The 16,027-nt window shown below is 40.9% G+C and overlaps 1 protein-coding gene across 3 annotated transcripts in view; it reads right to left on the bottom strand.

Annotated features, from left to right (window-relative positions):
* Positions 1–16,027, bottom strand: part of Rundc3b (RUN domain containing 3B) — a 152,939-nt gene that overhangs the window by 38,368 nt on the left and 98,544 nt on the right. For all 3 annotated transcript variants that reach the window (XM_026784635.1, XM_005358285.3, XM_005358286.3), the window contains exon 7: positions 12,609–12,777. In XM_026784635.1, the coding sequence (XP_026640436.1) occupies positions 12,609–12,777 (169 nt within the window). The remainder of the gene's footprint in view (positions 1–12,608; positions 12,778–16,027) is intronic.

Raw genomic sequence — 16,027 nt, 5'->3', positions numbered from 1 at the left:
CACGGTTGTTACAACAGAGTATCTCAGCTCTGTCTGGTATTAGAGACAGTCACTGTACATTAGGGAGCACGGTTGTTACAACAGAGTATCTCAGCCCTGTCTGGTATTAGAGACAGTCACTATATAGTAGGCAGCACCGTTGTTAACAACAGAGTATCTCAGCTCTGTCTAGTATTAGAGACAGTTACTGTACAGTAGGGAGCACCATTGTTACAACGGAGTATCTCAGCCTTGTCTGGTATTAGAGACAGTTACTGTATAGTAGGGAGCACTGTTGTTACAACAGAGTATCTCAGCTCTGTCTGGTATTAGAGATAGTCACTGTACAGTAGGGAGCACCGTTGTTACAACAGAGTATCTCAGCCCTGTCTGGTATTAGAGACAGTCACTGTACAGTAGGGAGCACTGTTGTTATAACAGAGTATCTCAGCTGTCTGGTATTAGAGACAGTCACTGTACAGTAGGGAGCACCGTTGTTACAATAGTTGCTAGAGTGTGTCTCCAAACCATGAATCTGATGACTTCATTAGTTAGTTCTGGGCAATGATTTTTTTCCCTCTTTTTATTATTTTTTTAAAAAACAATCTTTTATCATTTTACATACCAATCCTAGTTCCCTCTCCCTCTCCTTCCCCCCACTTCCTGCCCACTCTATCCCCCATCTACTCCTCAGACAGGTTAAGGCTTCCCATGGGGAGTCAACAAAGCCTGACACTTCACTTTGAGTCAGGACCAAGGCCCTCTGCCCCGATATCTAGACTGAGAAATGTATCCCTCCAAAGAGAAATGGGCTCCAAAAAGTCAGTTCAAGCACTAGGGATAAAACCTGATCCTATTGCCAATGGCCCACAGACTGTCCCAGCTACCCAACTATCACCTGCATTCAGAGGGCCTAGTTTGGTTCTATGCAAGTTCCCCTGCAGTCTGGAGTTAGCGAACTCCCACTAGCTCAGGTCAGATGTTTCAGTGTGTATCCCCATCATGGTCTGGACCAGTTTGCTCATATTCTTGCTACCCCCCTCTTCGACTGGACTCTGGGAGGTCAGCCCAGTACTCCACTGCAGGTCTCTGCCTCTGCTTCCATCAGTTGCTGTATGGAGGTTCTATGGTGACACTGAAGATAGCCATCAATCTGATTACAGGGCAAGACCAGTCCAGGCACCCTCTCCTCTATTGCTTAGGGTCTTAGCTGGGGTCATCCTTGTGGATTCCTGGGAATTTCCCTAGTGCCACTTTTCTTGCTAGCCCTATAATGGCTCCCTCAATCAAGATATTCTGGGAAATGATTTTTAAAAGCTTAGTTTTCAAAAGCGTGCAAGTGTATGCAACTATCAGTTTTGATAAGAGATACTTAAGAAATTCTTCATTTCAGTTTTCTGAGGCAATGACATGGAATTGTCACAATTACTATCTAATTAACTGGTAAGATTTTGGCCACTTTTTAGTTATACTTCCTACTCTCTTTATTAAAAACTGTTTATATGTATCTTAACTTTTTAGAACAAATTATTCTGCTGAAGATTTTTCTGTTTCACTGGATGTGGTAAATAATTAACATTTGGTTCTGTTCATCTCTTTTTTTTTATTTTGTCCATATCAATTATTCTATGATTTCCCTTCCTTTGAATTGTTTGTTCTATGCCTGCACTTCAGATAATTATCTCCTAATTTAATTCTTCTAAATCCTACAAATCTTACATAATTGCCATTTATAACTGTGACTGTGCATTGTTTTCAGTTCCGTCCACTTCTACTTGCCCTATACTTGAGAAGGCTTTTTAACCTAAGTAAGTGATAAATGTGGGTGGTAACGAACTTTGTGCTCATGTGTTTAAACCTCTGATCCCCATCTGGTGGTACAATCTGGAAAGGCTGTGGAACCTTCAGAAGGTGAAGCCTTGCTGAGGGAGGTGGATTACTTGGGAGCAGGACTTGAGGTTCTGAAGTCTGGCCCCACTTTCTGTTAACCCTGTGCTTTCTGAGTTTGGATGCGATCTGACTATCTTCACGGTCCTCTCAACACCTCTGCCATTCTTCTCGTCATGATGGACTGCATGCCCAGACACTGCGAAACAAAATAAGCCTTTCTCCCTGGAGTAGCTTTGGTCAGAGTATTTTATGACAGCAAAGAGAAGATACCTAAGAACTTCTGTCTGCCTTTATTGCATGGATACTGTGACCACTAGTCGATATTTGGAATTTGGAATATCAGCATCGCCCCCTTCCTCTGCTTATTGAAAGTTATACAGCCATTCCACTGGTGCTTGATAAGAAGGTGCATTACATTAATTAGTAAATATTAATAATATTTTAGCCATCAGAATTTAATATATTTTAAATTAAGTTTATTAGTTGTTTTGTTAAAGTTCACCATCCTTATTAATCTTTACTTAATTCAAAAATTACTGTGAAAGTCATTAAAGTAATCATAATTTTGGATTATTTCTTCTGGATATTCTCTTAAGTTCTGGTTCACATTTTATTGATATATTATTAGATGTATATGAATTCAGCATTATTATATATTCTTGGGAATTGTTCCTTTCTAACAGACAGTATCAGTAGGCTGCATATTATGTGCATGTATGTGCCTAACAATAATGACTAAATAAGAAGGGGTCATGGATTTCAGAGGGAAAGGGGGAACATAATAGGAGGGGGAGGGGACAAGAGAGATGGGGATGATACAATTATACTATTCATAAATGAATTCTCAAAATTAAAATATTTAAAAGATAGTATTACCATACATGGAAGCTTCTGCCTCTAATCCTAGCACCCAAGAGGGTGAGGCAGAGAAATTATTGTAAGTGTGAGGTCAGTCTAGTCTACTGGAGGCCATGCCTCTAATACCCCTAAACCCTGCCCAGCAGTCTCCAGTAGCACCCCTTTCCCTGCCCACAATCCCCAGAGGCCATGCCTGTATCAGGAGCCCCAGTTAAGACATGCCCCCTAGTATCCCTTAAGCTCCACCCAGCTTTCCCCAAGAGAACTTTCTTCCCTGGGTAAGGGAAAATAACTCCTGCTCTATTGTAGGTCACACAGCTACCAGGAATTCCAGAAAGCCTAGGTTCATGGAGCTCCAGAGGCCACAGCAGTATCCAGAACCCCAGAACCTCATAAACAAAAGGAGCACCCACAGCCCCAATGAGAGACACCCTAGTAGACCTGAACCATGGAGACTCACTATTGGACCTGAACATGGAGACTCACTATTGGACCTGAACATGGAGACTCACTATTGGACCTGAAGACTCGCTGGTCACCAGAACCACAGGCCACTCAGGCCAGAAGACCTGAGAGAAAACAGGAAGCAAGGGAGAAATACATCCAAAATGTATCCATCCAACAAAGATAGCCTCAGAAATCAGCACCTAAACTGATAATACCACCAAACCCAGATGACTAGAGGTCAGTGTAAGAACACCTAGAGCAGCATGGCACCACCAGAACCAAATTATCTTACTACAAGCCCTAGATATTCAAACACAGCAGAAGCACAACAAATAACTTAAAGAAATCTAGGAAAACACAAACAGGCGAAATAAATGAATAAAACCTCCCAAGACCTGAAAATGGAAAGAGAAGCAATAAAGAAAACACAAACTGAGGGAACCCTAGAGATGGAAAATATAGATAAGTGAACACAAGCTACAGATGCAAATATCACCAACAGACTATAAGAGATGGAAGGAAGATTCTCGGGCATAGAAGATACAATAGAAGAAATTGATACAACAGTCAAAGAAAATGTTAAATATAAAAAGTTCCTGACACAAAACAGTCATGAAGTTTGAGACACTATGATAAAACCAAACTAAGAATAATAGGAATAGAAGAAGAAGAATCCTATTTCAAAGGCACAGAAACTATTTTCAACAAAATCATAGAAGAAAACTTTTCTAATCTAAAGAAAGAGATTCCTATAGGGGTACAAGAAGCTTACAGAACACCAAATAGATTGAGCAAGAAAGCCCCCCCCCATACATAATACTCAAAACACTAAATATACAGAAACAACAACAACAAAATTAAAAGCTGCAAGGGGGAAAGACCTATTAGAATTCACCCAAATTCTCAATGGAGACTCCAAAAGTCAGAAGGGCCTGGCTAGATGTCTTACAGACTCTTAAGGGACCACAGATACCAGTCCAGCTATACCCACTATTTACCCACTGTACCCAGCAAAACTCTGAATCACTATAGATGGAGAAAACAAGATATTCTATGACAAAGACAAATTTAAACAGTATCTATCCACAAACGTAGGCCTACAGAAGGTGTTAGAATGAAAACTTTGACGTAAGGAGGTTAACTGCAACCCACGAAAATAACACATGAAATAACACATGTACACAAACAGACCACCACACCACCACCAGTAACACCACCACCACCACCACCACCAACAACAACAAAACAGGAATTAACAATCACTGGTTATTAATATCTCTCAAAATAGCAATGGACTCAATTCACCAATAAAAAACACAGGTTAACAGAATGGATCCAAAACCAGGATCCAGCCTTCTGCTACATACAAGAAACATACCTCAACACCAAAGACAGACATTACCTCAGTATAAAGCGATGGAAAAAAGTTTTCCAAGCAAACAGACCCAAGAACCCAAGACACAAGCTGCTGTAACTATTCTACTATCAAATCAAATAGACTTCAAACCAAACTTAATCAAAGGAGATGAGGAAGGACAGTTCATACTCACCAAAGGAAAAACCCACCAAGATGACATCTCAGTTCTGAACATCTGTGCCCCAAACAGAAGGGCACCCACATTTGTAAAGAAAACACTACTAAAGCCTAGATCCCACATTGAGCTTCACATATTAACTGTGGAAGATTTTCATATTCCACTCATACCAATGGACAGGTCATCCAGACAAAAACTAAATAGAGAAATACTGGAACTAACAGGCATTATGAAGAAATGGACTTAAAAGATTTCTACAGAACATTTTAGCCAAACACAAAGAAATACACTTTCTTCCAGGTACCGCATGGAACATTCTCCAAAACTGACCACATGTTCAGTTACAAAGCAAGTCTCAACAGATAACAAGAAAATTGAAATAACCCCCTGCTATTAGATTAACATGAATTAAAGCTGGATTTCAACAATAACAGAAAGCCTACAAACTCATGGAAACTGAACAACTCCCTAAGGAATGACTATTGTGTCAAGGAAGAAATTTAAAAAAAAAAAAGAAATTAAAGACTGCCTAGAATTCAACAAAAATGAATGCACAATATACCCAAATTTCTGGGACACAATGAAAGCAGTGCTAAGAAAAAAGTTATAGCACTAAGTGCCTTCATGAAGAATTTGGACCAGCCTGGTCTACAAGAGCCAGTGCCAGGACAGGCTCCAAAGCCACAGAGAAACCCTGTCTCGAAAAACCAAAAAAAAAAAAAAAAAAAAAAAGAATTTGGAGAGGTCTTAGCACACCTGGAAGCTCTATAAAAAGAGAGAGAGAGAAAGAGAGAGAAGAGAAGCAAATGTAGCCGGGAGGATTAGATGATAGGAAAGAATCAAACTGAGAAATGAAATCAATAAAATAAAAACAGAGAGAACAATACAAAGAATCAATGAAACAAAGAGTTGGTTTGGTGTGGGAAGCCTTCTGTATATGTGTTGCTTTTATTGGTTAATGAATAAAGCAACTTTTAGCCAATGGCTTAGTAGAATAAAGCCAGGTGGGAAATTCAAACAGGAATGTAGAGAGAGAGAGAGTAGGTGGAGTCTGTGAGATTAAAAAAAAAACAGATTAAACAGTTAAAAATCAGGTGCAAATTTAAACAAAGCACACTCAACAGAAGAATCTCAAATGGCCGAGAAACACTTAAAGAAATGTTCAACATTGTTAGCTGTCAGGGAAATGCAAATAAAGCTACTGTGAGATTCTCTCTTATATAAGTGAGAATGGCTAAGATCAAAGACACAAGTGACAGCTGTGGACAGGATGTGGAACCAGGGGATACTCCCCCATTACTGGTAGGCTTGCAAACCATATATTCACTTTAGAAACCAATATGGTAGTTTCTCAGAAAATTGGGAATTGATTTCCCTCAAGAGCCAGTAATACCACTCTTGGGCATATACCCAAAGGATGCTCAATCATACCATAAGGACATTTGCTTAACAATGTTCACATCAGCTTTATTTGTATTAGTTAGAACCTGGAAACAACTAGATGGTTCTCAGTCAAAGAGTGGATAAAGAAAATGTAGTCCATTTGCACAATGGAGTATTACTCAGTTGTTAAAAACAATGATATGAAATTTGAAGGCAAATGGATGGAACTAGAACAGAATCATCCTAAAGGAGGTGACAAACATGGTATGTACTCACTAATAAGCAGGTATTAGCTGTAAAGGATAACCATGCTTCAATCCACAGACTCAGCCTAGGAAACAAGAAGAGCTCACGGGGGATACTTCGATCTCCCTGGGAAAGGGAAGGAGAAGAGATTTTGTGGGTGGACTGTAGGGGTGGGGATGGGAACATGGGGGATCAGTTGGTGGGGATAGAAGGCAAAAGTAGTGAAAGAGATTGGGAAAAGGGGGGCATTTTGGGGTGAGGTTGAAACCTAGTCCAAGGGAAACTCCCAGGAATCTACAAGGATCACCCCAGCTAAGACTCCTAGCAATAGGGAATATACAGTCTGAACTGGCCAGCTCCTGTGACCCGGCAAGACACCCAGTGGAGGGACTGGGACACCATCCCAGCCACATAACCTTCAACCTACAGTCTGTCCTAACTATGGGATGTGCTGGGATTGGTGCCTAGCCCAATGGACATCAGAGAGGCTTCATGCAGCAACCGATGGAACCCCATCAGTAGAGCTCAGGGAACCTTAGGGAAGAGGGGGAGGAAGGACTGTAGGAGCCAGTGGCATCAAGACTGCCACAAGAAATCCAAATAATCTACTAACCTGGGCTTGCAGGGGCTCACAGACACTGGACTGACAACCCGGGAGCCTGCATGGGACTGACCTAAGCACATGACTCTGCACATCTGTATTACAGTTGTGTAGCTTGGTCTTCCTGTGGGACTCCTAAGAGTTGGAGCATAGGCCAACTCTTGCCAGCTTTTGAAACTCTTTTCCTCATACTGGGTTGCCTTGCCCTGCCTTTATATGCAGGGAGGTGCTTAGCTTTATGGCAATTTGGTATGCTAAGTTTTGTTAATATCCATGGGGGGACCTGCCATTTTCTGAATAGAAATGGAGGAGGAGTGGATGGGGAGCAGAGGGAAGGTAGGGGAGAGGAGCTGGGAGGGGAGGAGGGAGGGGAAACTGATAAGGATGTAAGAATATAAATGTATACAAGAAAGGAAGAAACTGAATAAAAATAAAGATTTTTTTAAAAAAATGAATAAAAATCTATTTATATTTGTAAATTTATTTTGTCAACATTTTCCTGATTGTATTTTTTATTGTTCTAATATTTCTATTGCAACTTCTCTCCAGATTTCCTTACATATGCTGTCAAATTTGAAGAAGGAATAAAAGAAAACATAATGTGATTAAAAAGCGAAGGAGACAAACTCAATGGACTTGAGGTTGAGTTTCTATTATAGAGTCCACTGTTAGGTTTCAGAGCTAACACACACAAATGGCTTAGGTGCCTATTTAACATAGCAAAGTAGACTCTGGCAGCCAGGTTCTCCCTGCATCCCTGTCTCTCCCACTACCCAAAATCCTCTAGCCCAGGGCTCCGGGCTGCTCTTCCTTATATAATCCAACCGTGCTGGTTGTTCACTCTCTTTGTACCTTTGGGTCTCCTGGCTGCTGCACCTGGTCCCTCTCTCCCCTCTCTCTTCCCTTCCACCCCACTTGGCACAGCTCAGACTGCATATGTTCACTCTGGGCTCTCCCAGATGTCCCTGCCTCTGACTATGTCTACCGTTATCTACAATAAACCATTTCCTCTAGCATACCTAGGAGTAGACATGTTTCTTATTTTCCTTTTTATTTCTTTTTGTCATTCATCTGCTTTACTTAGTTCAATCCTTAGGAAACAAGAAGTGCTAAAATAATCAAATTTGAAAGGCAGACATCTATGCACTAAGACAATCACTGAATTTCATAAATAATATTTCATAAAATTTCTCACAGGGATTAACATCTCAAATATATAAATAAAATATAAATTTTTTAAAAGTTTCATTTTTATAACAAAAAAATGAAGAAAACTTTAACAGAAACCTCTCCTAAAACTTGTCTGTTATTTTTATACTAGTTATTAATAAATGTTGTTTAAATTGGTCAGTTTCACAGAGATATTTCTATACACGTATATACATAGTTTGATCATATCTCCAACATCTCCTCCACCTTCTCTAACTTTGTGTACACTGGCCAAGCATCCCACCATCTGAGCAAGATGCCACCGTCCTTACTTCTCCAGTGCTGGGTCAGTGCTATTGGGGAAGTCTATTTCCCTAAAGGTTAACTTTGGGAGGCACCATAAGTAAGGCTGGCATCGTTCTTCTCCCATATGTCAGATACACTACTCCATGCCCTCTTTCTGCTGAGAAGGCTGCTGCTATTCTGACAGGTTCGCCTTTAACTGTGAGCTGAAGCTTCTCCTTCAGCTCTTAATACTCTGTGTGTGTGTGTGTGTGTGTGTGTGTGTGTGTGTGTGTGTGTATGTGTGTGGCTGTTCTGTACTTTTGGCAGCTCAGCTGTGTCATGAAGAGGTTATCCTATGGCCATGTCTATTTGGGGTCATAAATACTCTCTGTGTCAAACTTTTTACTATTTCACTAAAAGGGTTTTCTATAATTTTAGCCTCTTTTCTATGTCTAGTCAGCATATACATGTTTAGTCTAAACACACATTGACTTACTGACCTACCAACCTTTAGCCTTTTAATGGGGTCCCAGAGATCTCACACACATACACACACCTAATACATACATATACACATAAATACACAGACATATATACCCATATATACATATACACATACACACACCTAATACATACATATACACATAAATACACAGACACATATACCCATATATACATATGCACATACACACACCTAATACATACATATACATATACACATAAATACACAGACACATATACCCATATGTACATATGCATATACACACACGTGTGCATCTTTTTTTTTTTTTAAATTTTTTATTTATTATTTATAAGTTTATTATGTATTCAGTGTTCTGCCTGCATGTATTCCTGCAGGCCAGAAGAGGGCACCAGATCAGATGGTTGTGAGCCACCATGTGGTTGCTGGGAATTGAACTCAGGACCTCTGGAAGAACAGCCAGTGCTCTTAACCTCTGAGCCATCTCTCCAGCCCCACACGTGTGCATCTTTAAGCCCGGATATCTTCTCTTTTGCTTGGTCCACAATAGGGGGCGGGGCTTCCATCTTCATTTTAAACACTCTTATCAAGCTTTTCATTCCCCAGAAATTTGTTTGGCTCTTTTTCAAAACAGCTATTCATTTTTAAAATAAGGGTCTTACTATGTAGCTAGCCTGGAATTTACTAAGTAGCCCAGGGTGGTCTCAAACCCACAGTGATGCTCCTGTCTCAGTTTCCTGAGTGCTTGGATTAAATTCATAAATTCATGTCAAACTATGACTGTTTATTAAGTATTCTTAAAAAGCATTCTTTTTAAATTCTTCAGTATATTTTTCATTTTGTTATCTTTAGAATCAATTACAAGAGAATTATGAACTTTTAAAGGAATCATCCCTTTTGCACTAATCTCTCCTATTTGTATGCTGAATTTTATTCATAAACACCTATTGAGATGGATATTTTTCCACTTTTATTATACTTTTAGTATATAATGTCTTTCAAAGGCTCATTCATTAAAGGCATGGTCCCCAATGTAGCCCTGCTCAGAGAATTTTGGATCATGAGGACACAAAATTCACTGAGATAATCCACTTAGTTTTAATAGACAACTGGAAACCACTGGGAGCTGAAGGAAGTAGGGTCTAGTTGAGAAAAGAGGGCAGATGCATGCTTCTGGGAGTTACATGCGTTATTATCACCATAAGGTGAGCAGCTTTGTCTGCTACAGGCTCATGACATAGCCATGCTCTGCCTGACTGACCACCATGGAAGCAATGGACTAAGCCAAATATAGACCCAAAACTCTGAACTTGGAAACCAAATAAAACATTTTTTTCCTTTAAATTGTTTCTCAAGTAAGGCATTTTGTCACAGCGATGAATTAACACAGTTGTTATGAGGGGGTCTGCATAGTGAGCTTGCTTTAATGGTGTACTTTAATGGTAGATTTAATGGAGGATTATTTTAATGGTGTTCAGCTTCCCTGCAGCTCCTTTGCTTGGTAATGGGGTTTGTATACAATGTATGCTAATTTAGAGTCTGCAGGCCTCAGAAGGGTGGGCTTTCTGTGGTGTGATATGGACAGTAGAATATCTGATATATGGACCAAAAGCTTTGTGCCTACTTTTTTAGATTTGTTAGCAAGGGACAGTCGGACACAGGATACGGAGAAAACCCATGTAGAGGGCTTTCAGGTACGGTGTCTACAACAATTTCTCTCTGCTGCTGCTATGGGATGGATGTCTAGGAACGGATCTTAAGTGCAGCCATGTCTACCTGCAGCTAAGTCATCAGCTGGGGGCCTATATCCTCTGTTCTACCAAGGTTTAATCAACAGTGGGTCATGGGTACATTAATGGGTGAGCTGGGAATACCTAGTTTAGCAATAGAGAGTCAAGCAAATGTGATCAAAATGTTAAGTTTGCTCCTCAGAACCACACAGATACAGGAAAACAAACAACAACAACAAAGGAATAAATAGAAAGAAATCAGCTACGAAAGGCCAGAGGGATGGGTCAGCAGGTGAACGTGCTTGCTGCTCAAGCCTGGTTACTTAGGTCCAATCCCTGAAATCCATGGGAGAAGGAGAAATCTTGCTCCCCAAAGTTGTCCTCTGACCTCCACAAGCACGCTGCGGCACTTACATACATGTGGATGCATATACACATATACACACACTAACAATCAAAAATATTAAAATTTTTAAAAGAAAAATGAAAGTTTCCTCTCCACTAAAGCAACCCCAGCTGCGGGGATAGGTGCAGATGTGCACTCTCTGTGATCAGTTTCTTCCTGCATTTCTTAGTTATGTGCCCGTCCAGGAGAGCAAATCCCGAACCTTTTCACTCTGTTCCTCGTTACACTCTGTTCCTGGTAGGTGGCGCCAGCATCTGAAAAATCTTTAGTGCCTTTGCTCTAGGGCAGTGGGTCACACCTGTGCGTCGCACCCCTTTGGGGGCCGAACGGCCCTTTCACAGGAGTCAACAAAGACCACCAGAATCGTTCACATGATGACAGTTATGAAGTAGTAACGAAAATAATTTTATGGTTGGGATCAGCACAACATAAGGAACTGTATTGAAGAGTCTCAGCATTGGGAAGGGTGAGAGCCACTGCGCTAGAGTAAGATCCAGAGCTAGCACACAGCCCCCACCCCCTCTGGAGGTTTATTCTGGAAACACTTGCTTCTGCATACTTCATGGGGCGAAGGGGATGTAGAGGGTGCTGTGAGCATCATGATCCCTGGCACCATCTGTGATGGCCACTCAGAGGGCTGTGAGAGGACATGAGGTTATAAGTCAACACAGGCTGCAGCAGCAAGGGCCTTGCCGGCCACTGCTAATGCCCAGGGCTCTAGTGTTTCTGCTTATCTCATGAGCAGAATCAGCTGGCAGTCTTAAAGTGGAACTGTACCCAGACAGGTTTCACTTTGAACAGGATTCTCATTCAGTTCATTTCACAGAGTCTCCCAGGCTCCAACTCAGTCAGCATAATCATGTTTCTTGCCAGTTCCTGGAAGGCACTTTGATTCCTGGCACGGCAAGCTCAGGCATGACTTTTTAAAAATAGCTTCCCAAACATACGCTGGAAAGTGCAGAGAACTTCTCTAGTGCCAAGTCATCCTGCTCAGTCTGGGTCACTGCGTTCCCACTGCACCTCTGCACAGTGCAGCTGTGCTCACTGGGTCTCTTTATCGTTCACCTCCAAGTCCTTCCACAATCAGTGCTGGTAAGCTGACTCGCTATGAAGGCGCATGGGTTTCTCCAAGTGGCATGCATGGTGCTGAGCTTCACTGTTTTCTTACAGTCACGTTTTCAAGCAGCTTCTCCCCGAGGGCTGTTTTGGGATGCTGGGTATCGAGTCAGGTGATCGGTGCATGCAGGGTAAATGCTCTACCATTAAGCTGCCCCTACTCAGCCCTTGGTTTTTATTTAAGATGGGGTCTTGCTGCTATGCAGCCTGGGCTAGTCCCCAAATCTCATCCTTCTGTCTTCTCCTAAATGCTGACAGATTACAGGCTTGTACTATCATGTCCAGCCCCCTCAGTTGTTTTGTGTCTTGTAGGGGCTTTCTGCTGGGTACCCCTAACCCGCCGCCTTGTATCTCTCTGATTTTAAGCAAGATTTAAATTCAGAAATAGAGGGAATATAGCAATGAGTACAGGATTTTCTTTAGTTAAAAGATCTTTGAATAGTGAGAATCCAAAGGTAAAATACAGAGCCAAATGAAGTGACTTTTGAGAACAGATAAATACCTTCTGCTCCAGGGTAAGTTGGTATTTTTGTCTAACTCTCTTACACTTGTTGAACCAGCTGTTCTCATCCATGATGAGGGGTGGGCCCACATTCTCTGGAGTGCTGCTTTCACTGTCACTGCTTCCGAAAGTCCTGAGTTCCTCCTCATCACTGCTAATACTATCAGAACTAGGGAGATCAAAGGGGAAAAGAAGAAAGTGAAATGGCATATTGTAATTTGATTCTTAAAATTAACACTTCTGTTTTGTAAGCACTGGCGGACAAACTCTTAAATACTCAGTAGTAAAGACAGAATTATAATAATTCTACTATAAAGACTTACGTGTATTAAAAATGGCAAGTTAGCAGAGCTTGTTGACTCCTTGGTCACAAAGTCAAGTCTACTTAGCTACACTTAAAGCGAGATTTATAAATCTGAAGCATTACCATAAATCACACCAGAATACCTAAAGAAGAAAAAGCTCCTCAGAGAACGTGAGAAACTCCAGAGAAGCTGGGCATGCCCGAGGCCACCACTGCTCATCCATTCTCTACACCAGCTAATGGCTGTGGATACAGGTCACCAAGGGCAGCTCAGCCTTGTCAAAGGGAAGTCAAGTTCAGAAGAACCAGTCACTCCTCAGTATCTGTAGTACCAGGACAGGCACAGAAACAGAGAGCATGCCCATTGTAATCCCTATTTAAAATTCTGCATGGTACCTGTGTGGCAGAAATGAACACAGTAAGGCAAGAAAATGAGGGATGAGAAAGGAAGTAGAAAGGAAAATTCTAAATATCTGAGTCAGGGTTTCGAACCGGGCAAAAGCAAAGCTAAAAATTAAACACAAAAAGTAATGCCATCAGGGCTGGAGAGCTGGCTCAGAGGTTAAAAGCAGTGCCTGCTTTTCCAAAAGGTCCTGAGTTCAATTCCAGCAACCACATGGTGGCTCACAACCATCTATAATGAGGTCTGGTGCCCTCTTCTGGCCAGCAGGCATACACACAGACAGAACATTGTATACATAATAAATAAATAAATATTTTAAAAAAAAAAGTAATGCCATCTTCCAGTTTAAGAGAATTTTAAAGCCAGGTGATGGTGCCACACACCTTTAATCCTAGCACTCGGGAGGCAGAGGGAGGCAGATCTCTGTGAGTTCAAGGCCAGTCTGGTCTACAGAGCAAGTTCCAGGACAGCCAGGTTTATACAGAGAAACCCTGTCTCAAAAAACAAAACAAAAGAAAGAAAAAAAATAGAGTGTTACAATATTAAATAGTTCTTTGAAGATGATATAAAAATTTTGAAAATGTTAATGAACTACTTTGCCAAAATAGACTCAGGAAGAAATGGAAAACTTGGGGAGGGGGGCTGGAGAGATGGTTCAGTGGTTAAGAGAGCACTGACTACTGTTCCAGAGGACCTGGGTTTAGTTCCCAACATCCACATGGCAGCTCACAACTGTCTGTTACAGTTCCAGGGGATTCAACACCCTCACACAAACATAAATGTAGACAAAACAGCAATGCACATAAAATAAATAAAAAAGAAGAAGAAATAGGCAACTTCAACATTCATACGACTAGGAGTGACAGTAAATCAGTAATTTAAAAAAATCCCACAGAGAAATAGTCTTTCCTGGGGGCTGGAGAGATGGCTCAGAGGTTAAGAGCATTGCCTGCTCTTCCAAAGATCCTGAGATCAATTCCCAGCAACCACATGGTGGCTCACAACCATCTGTAATGAGGTCTGGTGCCCTCTTCTGGCCGGCAGACATACACACAGACAGAATATTGTATATATAGCAAATAAATAAATATTAAAAAAAAAAGAAATAGTCTTTCCTAGAGAAATGCATACTGGTTGGTTATCCAAAAACAAATGGTCAGCCTTGAAAACACATACAAGTAACTACCATGTTTCATTCAGGATTAGCTATGTATGTACATATTACATACATGCACATAAGAACAAGCAATGAAAGAAGAAACCACAAATTTGAAAGAGAGCAAGGAGAGGTATATAGGAGGGCTTGGGAGCGGACAAGGAATGGAGGAATGACATAATTATAATCTCAAAATTAAAGAAATAAAAACAATTTCTACAAACATGTTTTTATCAAATGTTTGCGCTGTTGGGTTTTTTTTTGTAATTCAATAAAAGTTTAGATAACAAAGAAAAATTTTCATGATATCCCCAATATAACTTTATTTCACATGGCAATATTATAAGAAAAGGTCAATTTCATTCACAAATACATAAAATAAAATACATGTACATAAAAACTGATCAAAGCACATAAAATGAAATATACTAAATAGTTTAAAAGATAATACACAGGCTGGAGGTGTAACTCAGTGGATGGGCACTTGTTTAACATTCATGAATACCCAGGTTCAGTCACCAACATCAGAAACAAGAGCAAAGGGCAGGATACTGCTCTGACTGGCAAGTTCTTCACCTGTGGAGGAGTCTTGTTGACCTGAAAACACTGTGTGTGTGTGTGTGTGTGTGTGAGAGAGAGAGAGAGAGAGAGAGAGAGAGAGAGAGAGAGAGAGAGAGAGAGAGAGAGTGTGTTGGATGTGTGTGTGTAAGTATATGCATGCGTAGACATGTGGAGGTCAGAGAAACAACTTTTTTTAAGCAACACGTTAAGAATATGCTTTAGATTCGTTTTCTAGGTACAGCATACGGTTGCTTTTGTTTCCAGTGGTTTGTTTCCTAAGGAGCAGTTTCAGATTATTCACACTGACCTTAGACGTGCCTCTGACTGAGGGCTGTTATTTTTGTTTGCTACAGGGATTTTTGGTCTTTCTTTCTTTCTTTTTTGTTTCTTTCTTCCTTTTTTCCTTTCTTTGTTTTTCTCTTCCCTCTTTCCAACTTCAAATAAGACTCCCTCTTTCTTTTCTCTTCCTCTACCATCTTCTCCTGTTTCTGCCCCTCTCTTTACTGACAGGGTCTTCAGGTAGAGTTCAGCCTGGCCCTGCCTCCTCAGTACTGGGATAATATCCGTGTGTCACCAGGTTCAGCACGAACAGAAGATCACTGTTTAGCTCAGTTAGTGCTGAACCTGGTGACACACAGATATTATGTTTTCAGACTTGTTTCAGCTAGCAAGACTGACCTCTGCTGGACTTTTAAATAATTTAACATTTTTAATTACTGTTGTGTACATGATGCCACTGTGTCTACTCGGTTTTGAGAACTTGATTTGCTCGCTGTGTGCTCAACCGGTTGCAGCATTTTCCTCCATATGTCCTTTTTCTATGGACCTGGAGATTATCAATTACATCACTAACCTCAGCTAACGAGCGTCCCCTCGGAAGCAAACACCTTAGAGAAGTGTTGAGAATATAATCCACAGCTTGATAACCTGAGTTTGAGCTCTGCAACCATGTTGGGTGGAAGGAAAGAATCACCCCACAAAGCTGTCCTGTATCC

Source organism: Microtus ochrogaster, chromosome 26 (assembly GCF_000317375.1).
Source record: "Microtus ochrogaster isolate Prairie Vole_2 chromosome 26, MicOch1.0, whole genome shotgun sequence".
NCBI classification, from domain to species: domain Eukaryota; kingdom Metazoa; phylum Chordata; class Mammalia; order Rodentia; family Cricetidae; genus Microtus; species Microtus ochrogaster.
This window is presented reverse-complemented; position numbering and strand designations above follow the sequence as displayed.